General features: G+C 30.9%; 2 protein-coding genes across 3 annotated transcripts; one reads left to right on the plus strand and one right to left on the minus strand.

The window, feature by feature from the left end:
* Positions 1–3,661: 3,661 nt before the first annotated feature.
* LOC110652300 (glutamate dehydrogenase 1) lies at positions 3,662–11,334 on the plus strand. Of its 2 annotated transcripts, XM_021807870.2 has the most exons (12): positions 3,662–3,817; positions 3,917–4,037; positions 4,165–4,237; positions 8,616–8,731; positions 8,822–8,935; positions 9,038–9,259; positions 9,413–9,487; positions 9,997–10,113; positions 10,246–10,496; positions 10,579–10,654; positions 10,739–10,825; positions 10,919–11,334. In XM_021807870.2, the coding sequence occupies exons 2-12, from the start codon at positions 3,996–3,998 to the stop codon at positions 11,102–11,104; spliced, it is 1,359 nt and encodes a 452-aa protein (XP_021663562.2). In that variant the 5' UTR covers positions 3,662–3,817; positions 3,917–3,995; the 3' UTR covers positions 11,105–11,334. The 2 variants fall into 2 exon arrangements, with proteins under 2 accessions (XP_021663562.2, XP_058002597.1); XM_058146614.1 differs by lacking the exons at positions 3,662–3,817; positions 3,917–4,037 and adding an exon at positions 3,899–3,916.
* Positions 11,335–12,457: 1,123 nt separating this feature from the next.
* LOC110652315 (putative H/ACA ribonucleoprotein complex subunit 1-like protein 1) lies at positions 12,458–14,374 on the minus strand. The gene is made up of 4 exons (XM_021807883.2): positions 14,115–14,374; positions 13,789–13,937; positions 13,590–13,705; positions 12,458–12,762 (listed from the first exon to the last, which is right to left on the minus strand). The coding sequence occupies exons 1-4, from the start codon at positions 14,257–14,259 to the stop codon at positions 12,588–12,590; spliced, it is 585 nt and encodes a 194-aa protein (XP_021663575.2). The 5' UTR covers positions 14,260–14,374; the 3' UTR covers positions 12,458–12,587.
* Between the last annotated feature and the right edge of the window lie 90 nt (positions 14,375–14,464).

Consider the following 14,464-nt stretch of genomic DNA (forward strand, 5'->3'; position numbering starts at 1 on the left):
TCATATGAATATTATTATATAGTTTATTTGTTTTAAACAAATTAATAACTTATGAATTTTAATCTGTGTTATGACTTACATTTGTTAATTAGAATGATTTATAAAATAAATTCAACACATTTCTATAAAATATTAAGAGCAACTTATTCTAAGTTATGGATTTGTTGGGTTATATCATTGGAGCTTAATCTTGGTAACAAAAATATGGAGACATTAGATGCATTACACATGTAAAGATGTTCAAGTGGATAGACTTGTAGGGGTTAGTGGGTGTTCACTTTCTATCTTCTCTTCTTTTATCTCCTTGAAACACTTTGAAGGCAATAGTTGGCCTAGTGGAATCCATCCTTTTTTGACTCTTAATCTCCATTGGCTTAATCATATCATTTTTCCAACAATAAAAAGAAGACATTGAGGGAGCTTTTTAGAGTTCATACTTATATGATGAATACTTCTCATTGAAGGAGAGAATTCTCAACATGACAATCTCTTAAATTAAAAAGAAAAAAAGAATGCACACTAACGTATGTCAATAATGACGAAATTAATATATCGATGTAAAATAATAAATTTAAATATTAAATTTGCAAGATAAGAGAGAACACTAAATGGGTTAACTAATTACCATATGAATTAATAGGATTAATTAGATTGAATAGTATATATATCTAATTGCCTTTATGTAGGAGGTTTTGGTGGAGATTCCTGCTAGAATTAGGAATTCGCAATTGAATGAAATTAGGAGTTTACTTGTCTAATTCTGACTACGATGATTATCTCGGGATATGCTTGGACAAGTAACTTTTTACGTGAGTATTCGAGCATTCTATTCAAGTATCAGCTACTTAGATTGGGTTTTGAGTTTAAATACCTGTTACTCAATTATCTATTACTCGCTTTCGAGTATTGTTTTAATGGTCATAGCATCAACCATCATCATTAATTTCGTTATAATTATTAATGCCTTCATTTGCCACCATATTTAGCGGTGAAAAATGTTCATCGACAATGATTTCATAGCTATTTCATCAGTAACATCGTTAGTAATTTTTCTTTTTTTTTAAAAAAAAAAATTTTCACCTTAATTTATGGATAATTTGTCGAAAATGACCAACAAAATAATATATGTAAGTAATTTGATATTATATATATATATATATATATATATATATATATATATTTCATCTTTAATAATTCTAGTTAATGGATATTATGTAAGAGCCCTATTGTCCATAAGGGAAGATGCAAGTGATGAAATTAAAACATCATCCATATTAATTGCCAAATGATATCTGATTTGGTGATCATATTATGCAGCTACGCTCATGATCTTTCCCAAATGCATATCCTCAACAAAGGGAAGTGGTGAAGTCATGGGATTCACTCTAAATGGAGCAATAACCATTCCAACATCAAGATTTGGCCAAGAGATTTTGGGGTTGGGATTCCTAAATTTTAATTTAGAATCATTACAAGACAGTGACAATTTAAAAAAAAAAAATAATGATGAATCTGTTTGTTTTTAGAAAATATTTTCTTTTGTATTTTTTTAGTGTTTGGATTACTAAAAAAAATAGTTAATAAAAAAATATTTTACTAATCAAATAAAAATTTAAGTCATTTTACAAAAAATAACTTTCTCTTTTAAAAAAAAATCATTTTTTTTAACTTTAATAGCTTTATTAAAATGTAAAAAATATTTATATATATAACATAAATATATATCAATAATTTAATATTACAACAAAAATAACAAAAAATATTTTCTTAAAAAATAATTTTCATGAAAAATATTTTTTTTATATATATAAATTATTTTTTATAAAACAAACGAAACCCAAATTAAATACTTCAATTTTTCTTTTCTTATATTTTCCCCCTAATTTTTCACAAAGATAGACCACACAATTTCTCTTTATCCCTCCAAATGAATTAAACAATCGAAATCCATGGCCAAACTCACCCTTGATGCCTTCATGTGTAAATGTGATGAATTTCCTTTAAAATGGTAGAATGAGGAGAATCACCACTGCATGCTGCTTATAGTCATAGCTCCTGCGCTGGTAGTGGACCAATCTTAAAATATATTATGGTCCCATATGATCATATGTTTCGAGGACCCGTATCAGTTCTGAATCTATAATTAAGGCATACGAGAATTGATTACTGTTTCATGCTTAAATTATTTTTCTTTGAGTGGTGATGATGATATGCTACTTGCATTAATTAAGGATTTAAATTTTTGATAATTTTTAATCTTTTAAAAAACAATTGTTTCATTTAGCACACCTTATTTATATAAAAATTATAATTTATAATTTATTAAATATTTTTTTAGTAAGTGTAATTATGCACCCACTAAAATTTATTTAATACACTTTGTTTATATGAAAATTATAATTTATAATTTATTAAAAGTAATTTACACTGTTTAGCACAATTTTCCAAAGTAGTGATGATCTCAAAAAGACAATTAAAGGAAAGGAAAAACATGTCACAAATATGAGGTCATCATAGAGAAAACTTGGCACCGGATACCCTTCAACAGAAAATAAATAAATAAATAAACCCAAAGGGCCCTAGCTGCTTTTCTAATTTGTAAGATTCATTCATTTTTAAATATGAAGCTTCTTTTCAATCCACTAATTAAATGCTGCTTTCTCATTAAATCCAAAGCCAATTTGATACAACTTCTTATAAAATAATGTTGAATTTCTTACTAAATTAATTTATAAATAATTTTTTTTACAATTTAATTCTGTTTGACATCAAATTCGCGTAATTTTCATTTATTACTTTTTTAACCCAAAATTGCAAGGGAGAAATAGAATCCAATTCCTTGGAATAAGAAATTACAACTCATTGTTAGGGAATCTTATGCACCCCCTAAATTCAGGTACATGTTAGGAGCTTTTCATTATAATCAACCTTTAGCTGTGGAGTATAAGTGTGTGGGGTTTATACGAGGACAAAAATAATTTTGATAATGGTCTATTTTCATTGTTAAATTTTATATGCATGTGTTCTCTCATTTAAGAGAAAAAAAGACAAACAGTTTAAGTAAGTGCGGTGTGTGTGTTGCGTCTGCCTGGGCTTTGTGGGTTGACGCTTTGACGTTTCACATTATCTGTACAGTGTGCATGTGTGGGGTTTATATAAAAATAAAAATTCTATCAAAATAGCCATGATTTTGATAGTGATTCATTTTTATCACTAAATTTTGTGTGCATGTATTCTCTTATTTAAAAAAAAAAAAAAACTCTTATCTTTTTCCACAAGGGCAGGGTGTAGCCTCTTTGCTTCTTCAAGCTAATGAGCAAATTACAACATCAAAGGCTCTTGCCTCCCTAGTTGCCTATGTTATAACAACAAAAGTAATAAAATTTAACAAAAAAAAAAACTAGACGTGTCCCAAGAGAAAATGATTTCTTGATCAATTAATTTCAACAGGAAAGTAACTTTGATCGTTATTTTGTCGTGATCATCAAAATCATTTTTACTTCCTCTAATCTTTTTGAGCTGACAATTCAAGAAAAAGCTATTATTTAAATCACACATAATGGACACTACTCTTCCCATTACACACACAAACATCTCTCACTCCTCCATTATTTATATCATCACTCATGATGAGACAGCTAAAAGAAATATTCAATTCAAGACTAAACTCTGTGTCTCTGTCTATAAAACCGAACTTGGCCATGGAAAAAAATGTTCAATTTCCAACAATAATGGCAACAGGAAACATATATGGGTTTCGCGTAGGATTCACGTTCATGCAGTAACATTTGCCAGACTTGACGAATTTGAATTCCACGTATGATTATTCTCTCTTTTCTCTTTCCTTCTTTTTTGTCTAAAGAACATTCTCTCATAGCATGACAAAACTAATGGAGAATGAGTTTGATGCCTTCAGGTACAAGGTGATGAAAAAGTAGTTGCACATATAGATAGGAGGAGGAGGGCATCGAGTTCTCTCCCTCTAATGAAAACCCATGTTGGAGACACCAATTGCTCCAACTACTCCCTCTCCCACTGTGATCTTTATATATATTTCAAACCAATTTGGATTTGGTTCATTTGCCAAAGATTTAGAGTTTTTTTTTTCCTTGGATTCTCAAGGAATTTGATTCTCTTTTCATGTTTTGCCCTATTTATTTGTAGATTCGGTGCTCGAGTTCGATCATAGTTGCTGATTTAGAGTGGAATTGGACAAGTTCTTCTTCACAATCTTGTGGTAAGATTTCCTATATTGTCTCTCTCATATCACTCTATATAATCTTATGCATTTCTTCTTGTTTTAGTGATCCTAAAAACATTTATGGCATCTTTTGTTTTAGTGGGTTGCATTTGATTTGGTTTGTCGGTACTTTGGTTTGCTTTGGGATGGTGAGGTAACCGGAAGGAGTGGAGTCGGAGGCAAAGCTTGGCTTTAGTGAAAGTTTTTTAGTAAGGGATTGAGGGGTGTATCTGTCAGGCAATTAATATATTTTCAGTAATTAAATTAAATTAGGTTAAATTTGTGTAAGAAAGTTTTAAATTTATTTGAAATTTTGATTTTGTGAAAAAAATATATTATTAATAAAAATAATTTCAAAAAATAATTTTAAAATTTTTATAATTAAAATATGTTTAATTTAAGCTAAAATTAAGTTTTAATAATGTCTAATTAAAATAATATATATACATTTTTAGCATCAATTCTAACACTAATATCAAATGGACCATTAGACTTTGTTGGGACTAGATTTTTTTGGCTTCTTGTTCCTTTGACTTAATTTAATATTAAATTAATAATTATAGGTAATTGGTTCAGTACCTGTTTTATAACATTAATTATTTTAGTAGTCCTTAATTATTCTAGTATCTTAATTTAATATTAAATTAATAATTATAGGTAATTGGTTTAGTGTCTATTTGATAACATTAATTATTTTAATAATCATTAACTGTTTTAATAATTGTTAGTGATTAGATATTAGCTATTAGTAGTTTATATAGTGATTTAAAATAGAAATATTCAATAAAAATAATTGTTAAATTATATGTTAAATATAAAAATAGTAATATAGTTTTTTTCTTTTTACTATAGTTAAACCACTCCCTTATTTTTTAAATATTAATATAAATATTATATTATCAAATAATATAAATAAAAAAGATAATATTTTTATTATGATTAAAATACTAAATATTACTTTAAAAGTTATTAATAAACATAGCTTTAATCGCTGAAATTTTGATTTAAAGTAAATAAAAAAAATTAAAAAGTAAGGAAGACATTTGTTAAAATAAAAAAATTAAGTGTCTGTTTAGTATTGCATTTGAAATTATTTTTCTGAATAAAAGTATAAATTTGAAAAAAACTTATTTTATTATTTTAATATTATTATAACTAAAATTTATTAAATTTAATTTTAAATTATTTTTTAATACTCTCTAAATAGTATATCTAAAAAAGTAATTTTTTTAGTAACAATTTTAACAATAAGGTCAAATAGACCCTAAATAATAATTAAAAAAACACAATTTCAAACTTTTTTTTTGACGATATATATATATATATATATATATATATATATATATATATATATATATATATATATATATATAAGTGCACAAACTAGCCCACATCCAGCCCATTCGAACCCTATAACCTAGCAAGCCCCAATTTAGGTTACTACTAATTAGCCAAAGCCCAGAAAAAAGAATCCGCTGCCTGCAATTGTTCCAAACACTAACATTAAATTTTAATTTTTTTTATACTTATATAAATATATATTTTTCTTATAAGCCATATGTTTGAAAATTCATAATATTATTTAATAATTTAAAGGTGTAAGATTTCTTATTTCAATTTTAATTAAAATCATATAAATAAAAATAATTACTTTTTCATAGTGCTCTCATCTATATTCAACTCAACTAAACTTTTATCCTAAAAATTTATAGTCGGCTATATGAATTCACTTTCTTCACTCTAAACGATTTTGGGTTAAATTCTCAGAAATGTATAATGCTTCAAGGTCATGTTGTGCTACTTTACTCCAAGTCAATTTAAGTCTATCCCTTTTTTTTCTTTATATTCTCTAACCTAATGTGCTCTACTTGTCTAACTGGAGCCTCCATATGTCTAAACTTCACATGACCAAACCACCTCAATCTCCTTTCTCTCAACTTATCCTCAATTGGCACCACTCCTACCTTTTCTCTAATATTCTCGTTACGGACTTTATCTAGTCTGGTATGGCCACTCATCCACTTTAATATTCTCATCTCTACAACTCTTATCTTAGACGCATACGACTCTTTCAGTGCCCAACACTCATTACCATATAACATAGCCGGTCGTACGACTGTACGGTAAAATTTTCCTTTGAACTTATTGAGAATGATCACATAAAACTCCCGTGGCATATTTCCACTTCAACCATCCGGCTTTAATCCTATGACTAATATTTTCCTCACATCCCCCGTCTACTTGAAAGACTGAGCCGAGATATTTAAAGTGACTCCATCCAAATTAACTCATTTTCTATCACCAGTTAGACTGTTATTGAACTTGCATTATATGTATTCTATTTTCGTTTTATTTAACTTAAAACCTATTGACTCTAATTTACTTCTCCAAATTTAAAAGAATTTGTCCACCCCACAATACGAATCACATTGATTTTTGACTATTAAATCCACCTTCAACGGACCAATTTGGTACCATTGATTTCGATGATTAAATCATTTAAAAATATATAAATATATATATTTTTCGTATAAAAAAACATGTTTCATGATGGAGGGCTGCAAGATGATGGAGGGCTGCAAGTATATAAAATCATTTCCTTTTTTAACTCATATTTCTTCCTTTGATTATTTTTTTTATGCTAATAGTCAGTGAAACACATCAGATTTCAATTGTTTAAAAACGTAAAAAATGATTAATAGTATATTTAATGATTCAAAACTAGGCAATTAGTCTCATTTTTTAGGCTTATGTTTTTACCCAATTTAATCCATGTTTTATTTATTGATTTTTCTCTTTCTTTTCTTAATTATTATTAATTTATTTTTATATAAAAAAACGAGTTAAATCAAATAATTATTGTGAATGTCTAGCCTAAGTTTAGTGGTTAAAAATACAGTAATCACCCGATTGGCGTTAGTTTTAATTCTCATTCTATTAAAATTGTCATAATTTTAATAATAATCCATTTTTATCCCTAACCGTGTACACGTGTGTTTTAGCTCTGACAAAAAAAAAAAAATCATTTACTCCTTTAATGTATTTTTTTAATTATTATTCAATCGTTAAAAAAAGAGAAATTATTAAGTACACTCGGTGTATATGTACCATCTCTCATAATCATGTAGGACCTATTTTTTATATTATAAAGAGAACTCAATTTTCTATGAGAGAATGAGTATTATTTTTTAGTACTCCTGAACTATCTAATAATTAGCTAAAAAACAGAACAACAACGGTCTTAAGATGCATGTAAAATTTCAAACTATGCATGTTCAAAGAAAAACATTCTTTGAAGAAACAGTTGTCAAACAATGTTTTTTTTTTCTCATAATTTTCTAAAAAAAATAAATAAATATTTTTAATGAAGGGCATTTCTAAAATTTCACATGCATTTTTATGTTTTGATTGCTTTTTTAACAATTGACCAATAAAAAAAAATGATGAAGTGATTAAATAATTAATTAAATTAAATATCATCAATTAGTTTCATTTTGAAACAACATAAAACATATAGCAACAGGTAGGGTATAAAAATTAATTTATCTAAATTTAATTAATATACTCAAAATTCAAACCCGAGAAAAAAATTTAAATTTATTTAATTTTATATATTTTAATTAATAACCGACATAAAAATTATTTTATTAATAATTAATATTTTAAAAATTTAACAATTTTATGAAATATTTAAATTTCACTTTATATAAAATAAAATAAATAAAAATTTATAAATATTATTATAAAAATATATATTTTATATTTAATTAAGTATTTATATAAATGGATTAAGACGGATACCCAATATGTAAAATTTGAATTTAATTTAGACCTGTTACGATATTATTTTTAAATTCGAACTCGATTATATATTATTCAAATCTATCTTATTGAAATTGGGTTGGATCATTTATTGGCAAAACCCCAATTATTTGCCATACCTAATTATTATGATTTTTTTTCAAGGGAAAAATAATAATTCACCTTAGAAAAAAAATTAGTAGCAACTAGCAAATTCAAGAACTAGTCCACCGACACATTTAAAATGCTCCCTTTCAAGATAAGTTAGAAAATGACCTCCACGGCCTCTTCTGAATTTTTTTTCTTTTTTAATCTAAAATCTGCATTTACTTCTTAATGCATAGCATGATGCAAATTAATGACAGTATTGATGGTAAATAATTATTTAATTTCTTTCGATAAAAAAAAAATTAATTATTTAATTTCTCCAAGTGTCCTACTGTACCAATGTGCTACTTGTTTTATTTTAATGGTTCATGTCGACTTTGAGAGTCATGGGAAATATGACTTAAATTATTTACTTTCGCCATCTTTATCTATAAATAAGAGATCTCTTTTGTTCTTCTTGAAACAGAAGCAACCATGAATGCACTAGTGGCTACCAACAGAAACTTTAAACTGGCAGTTAGGCTGCTGGGCCTTGACTCTAAGCTTGAGAAGAGTTTGCTTATTCCATTCAGAGAAATCAAGGTGATCATAGAAAGTTTCTTTACTGAGTTGGGTATTAATTTGATTCATTAATTTGCTGCTATAATGGATTCTTGAACAAAAATTTTGCAGGTTGAATGCACCATACCCAAAGATGATGGGACTTTGGCTTCTTTTGTTGGGTTCAGAGTCCAGCATGACAATGCTAGAGGCCCAATGAAGGGGGGAATTAGATATCACCAAGAGGTTGGTAGAATTGGGAACCCTTTTCTGATCTGACCTCATTTTATAGATCTGTATTTATATGATTTGAGTTTTCAGTTCTGATGAGTATATGGGTGATTATAGGTTGATCCAGATGAGGTGAATGCATTAGCACAACTCATGACATGGAAGACAGCAGTAGCAAATATCCCTTATGGAGGCGCTAAAGGGGGGATAGGATGCAATCCAGGGGATTTAAGCGTATCTGAACTAGAGCGACTCACCAGAGTTTTTACACAAAAGATTCATGATCTGATAGGAATTCACACTGATGTTCCAGCTCCAGATATGGGAACTGGGCCTCAGGTAGAGAGCACCTAAACACCTCTTGATCCAGATATTTTATTGATTACTAGCAAGAAAGATATGAATGGTAGTAATGTCTACGGTTTGCTTTAATAAGACTGCAGAAATATGCTGGTTCTTGTACTAATCTATGATTACTGTTTGATTGAACAGACAATGGCATGGATACTAGACGAATACTCGAAATTCCATGGTTATTCACCTGCAGTTGTGACTGGAAAACCTATTGTAAGTAGATATATATGGCATACCCTGCTCTATACTATCATGCAATCTTCATTTCCTGTAAAGGGATGGCAGCAGGTCGGTTATTTTCGGATATCCGATCCCACTTAATCACATTAGAACCCAGTTTGGGACAAATTTAAGTTTCAAGAATATTACTCATGTTGGGGTCAGGTTTTATGCCTTAGTTTTATGCTTTAGGTATTCGATTCCGAAAGCACAAATAAATAATTAAATATGATATTATATTTTTATAATAATATTTATAAATTTTTTGAATATTATATTTTAAAATTTTTTAATAAAATTATTATTTTTTTGAAATATAAATTATTAATAATAATTTTTTTTTATATAAAGTATTAATTAAAATATATAAAATTAATTACCATTCGATAATTATAATCGGGGTTTGGGATGGATACCGAGTTTAAACCAAGATATTGCCATTTGTAACTCGTTGCTTTCTAATTCTATAAACTGATAGCCCTTTTATTCATTTGTTAAATTAGGATCTCGGAGGGTCTCTAGGCAGAGATGCTGCCACCGGAAGAGGAGTCCTCTTTGCCACAGAAGCCTTGCTTAATGAGTATGGGAAGTCCATATCTGGACAACGGTTTGTCATACAGGTTCACTTTCTAGACTATCAGCTTGGTTGGTCAATCCACTGTAGGAAGATGCACAAATATGAATTTGGCGGCAGGTTAAGCCTTGAAGGCTAAAGCAAAGTTCCCTTAAGATGACAATGTGTTTCATTTCAGGGTTTTGGCAATGTGGGCTCCTGGGCTGCCCAATTGATCAGTGAACAAGGTGGGAAAATTGTTGCTGTAAGTGATATCACTGGGGCTATAAAGAACAAAAATGGTATTCATATTCCAAGCCTGCTCAAACATGCCAAGGAACACAAGGGTGTGAAAGGATTTCATGGTGGGGATCCCATAGATCCTAAATCAATATTAGTTGAGGATTGTGATATTCTCATTCCAGCAGCCCTTGGGGGAGTCATCAACAGGTTTATGTCTTATGCCATAAGCTTTTAATTGTCATGAATTTTACTGTCAAGGGACTAACAATTTCTTCTGGCTTGTTTAAAGAGAAAATGCCAATGAAATAAAAGCCAAATTCATTATTGAAGCTGCTAACCATCCAACCGATCCAGAGGCCGATGAGGTTGGTGGTTGCTGCTTTGGGTTTCATATTACAGTCACATACACCAAATCCTTCACAACCATAACTATTATCCTCGTTTTACAGATTTTATCAAAAAAAGGAGTTGTTATTCTGCCAGACATATATGCAAACTCAGGAGGAGTTACTGTTAGTTACTTTGAGTGGGTGCAGGTATCACACATACCTTTTCTATGTTAGCTATTTTTATCTGAAGCTTATCCCCCGTTATTACCTTGCCAATATTTCACTGTCTGTGCCTTGCAGAACATCCAAGGATTCCTGTGGGATGAGGAGAAAGTGAATACTGAGCTCAAGACTTACATGACCAAAGGATTCAAAGATGTGAAGGAGATGTGCAAGGCCCACAATTGCGATCTCCGTATGGGAGCCTTTACTTTAGGAGTTAATCGAGTTGCTCGAGCTACTGTTCTTAGAGGTTGGGAAGCCTGAGAATGCTGCTACTCTGAATAAAGATGGAGGCTTTAATCCAGCTCCTAATTCTTGTCAAGTAATTTTGTATTCCTCATGCTTGCCTGCACGGGAAACTTTCACCAAGGTTTTGCTATATGTATTGCTTTTTATTTCCACCTGAGTTCTTGCTTATTAGGCGGTTCCTATTGCCTGTGAATTATCGTTCAAAGAATAGAGAGGAGTGCCTGAAATTCAATGGTTTAGATGCATTACCTTGCTTTGGTCATAATGAATCTTCTGTATTTTCGGCTAATAAATAAATTCTAAGAAAATTTCATTTGTGCACGGAACAGAATACACAGACTTTAGACGTGAAAGGAGGAACGACAAATAACTATAAGAAGTTTGAGTTTAGCAAGGTTATGGAGGTTGTTCTCAAGTCTACTCTTCTTACATCTTTACAAGAACGATGACACTGAATTTTTTTTTTTATTTTAAAGAAAAATTTCAAAATACATTTGATATTGCATAAGAATAGCAATCAATAATCCTTTAAAGCCCTGTTTAATATTAAGTTTAAGAGCTTGAAATTACTTTCTTGAATAAAAACACCAATATAGATACCATTAAAAAAATAATTTAGAAAAAAAAAATAATTTAGAAAAAATTATTTTATTATTTGTGTTTTTATGACTAAAACTGATTAAATTTAATTTATAATTATTTTTTAACACTCTCTAACTAACATATTTAAAAAAATAATTTTCTCAACAAATAATAATATCAAACAGGCCCTAAATCTATGCATCTGTTTTAAATTTAGCAGCACATTTTTGCAAGAACAACGAGGCTGAATTTTTTTTTTTTTAAAAGAAAATTTTCAAAATTCATTTGATATTGCATAAGAATAGCACTCAGTAATCCTTTAAACCTGTGCATCTGTTTAAAATTTAGCAGCACCTTACGACCCTAGGTTTCCAAGATCAGAAAAAGGCTTGCTACTTTGTCCGAGTTCCCGTCACAGAACCAACATCCACCCCACCAACCACAGAAGACAAAATCGTACCATTCTTCCACAGAGCCTAAGGCCTGGTGGCTGCTGAATGCTAATCATCAATTGCCTATTCTATCCAGAGGCGATTACTTGAAAACTCATTTCAAGAAGAAAGACCAAACAAAGCAATAAGATTCACCAAATATAGAGTCTAGGTGTATAAGATTTGAAGGGTTTGCTAAGTAACAGACAACACAGAAGCACTAAAATGTTTCTATTCTATCAACACTTTAACACTCAATTTCCGAAAAAATCCATTTGATGGTAAGCAAATATTCATAGAACTCTGGAACAATTGATAATAGAAGATCTAGAGGTTAGAAAAACACCAATAGATGTGTAACAAAAATTCACTTCTTCAACAACAAAGTTCAAATTATTATCCAAACATTGATTGTTGTTTGTCCATTGCACCATAAAACAAAACCTTTCATGGATAAAAGCACAATAATATTACACAAAATTCTTCTATGACCTCCCTCGGCCCCTAAAGCCACCACCACGGGCACCTCCTCTAGGAGGTCCACCTCTACCGCCTCTTGGACCCCCCCTTCCACGAAAGCCACCACCTCCTCGGCCACCACCTCTACCGCCACCTCTGCTGCCTCCACGACCACCTCTTGCAGCAGCTTGTGCCTGTCCCCTGAAACAATACCATAGACCATTATGATTTGATTTAAATTTTAAACAACAGGAACAAGGTCCAAAATATCTAGACCAATAACACCAGATTCTAAGATATTGAGTGTTCCGACTGCTGTACAAAAGTTCACAATTAATAGAACTCATAAGATTAACTGGCTGGCATGCAGGAGACAGACAGTAAGAGAGTACACAATTTCTAGAATTGAATTAATATACTAATCAGAAAAAAGTTGGGAACTGAAGTTCACCGAACTCAATAAGCCCACTTTAATCAGCAATAGGGTACTTAAACTGTGTCAGTCAGTAACTACAGGACAAAAAAAAAAAAAAAGACACAGAAGCTCCAGTGGTCATCCTAAACAAAAAATGATACAGCAACATAGAGATTGTAGAATGAACCATCATCTTTCACTGACCTACATATCCTACATCCCTAATGTCCCCCATGAACTCATGATTTGGGAAAAATAAGTCATCTTAAAAGAATGCAATCAAAACATAAATGTGCAGAATTATGTCCTAATTAATACTTAGACGACTTATTGATGCAATAGGTTTACAACCTATCACAAAATGGATAATAAAAAGCACACTTGCTAGAAACACTGATACTAATCAAGCACTTAACGTCAATACAACCACAAGTACACAACACCAAGCCAACTGTCGTTTGCAGAGCATCATAGTTATTCTCAAGTCATTTCAGTATGCCTTAGAGGCAACCACTCAGCTCTCCATTCCACTCATTACACGCTTGCATACCATGCACAGATCCCCCCAGAGGAAAAAAGTAAAGCACTGATAAATAAAGGACAAGAAGCATACTTTGGTTGCGGAAGAAATCTTGCAAGAGGTAAAAGCTTATTTGGATCAATGTAGAATTTGTCCCCAGGCGAATATGAAGTTGCCACAATGCCTTCCATCATTTTAATAGAAAAATACTGCAATCATAGACAAGGAAATATAGATAAACAAAAAAAAATGTCTGCAAAAGACACAAACAAGAGACAGGTAAAAAGCTCACAGATTCATTGATGGGACCAAAGATTTCGTCAACTTTCCCTATCTGGGTCTTGTTTTGTAGAAAGATTGGGGCATTGAAGTATGGTATTTTCTCATTGGTGAGCTTTGTCACAGCATCACCCTCACAGGCATGAAGAAAAGTGGAAACTTCTACAAAAATGAAGAAAAAAAGATCAATAAAAAGAAGAGAGAAATTTCACAAAATTAGCTTCTTTTTTTTTTAATTTTAATTCTTTGAAGCGGGCAATTTGCTTCCATTTTCTTACATATGAAAAGAGGAAAACATTAATAGAGAAAAGGTTACAGAAGTTAGAAAAAGGAACAGACCGACGACTTCAGAAGGAGGTCCCTCGTCACGAAACCCACCACCACCACCGCGACCGCCAAAACCGCGACCACGAGAACCGCCGCCGCGACCACCGCGTCCCCCGTCTCTACCCCCCCTAAAACCGCCACCTCTAGGCGGCCTCATAGTTCACTGTATTGGCAAGAGTTAGAATGGAAAAGAAGAGCAGGAGGTTTCTTGGTCGCAGCAGAGTAAGCGAAGCGAGGTGAGATACCCTGGGGTTTTGTTCAACTGCTAGGGTTTTGGGAGGGTTCATTTCTGCCAATTTTGCTATTAGGTCGGGTCGGGTCGATGCGCGATGGGTTTTTTTCCCCCTAACATCTGACCCTAC

Source organism: Hevea brasiliensis, chromosome 5 (genome assembly GCF_030052815.1).
Source record: "Hevea brasiliensis isolate MT/VB/25A 57/8 chromosome 5, ASM3005281v1, whole genome shotgun sequence".
NCBI classification, from domain to species: domain Eukaryota; kingdom Viridiplantae; phylum Streptophyta; class Magnoliopsida; order Malpighiales; family Euphorbiaceae; genus Hevea; species Hevea brasiliensis.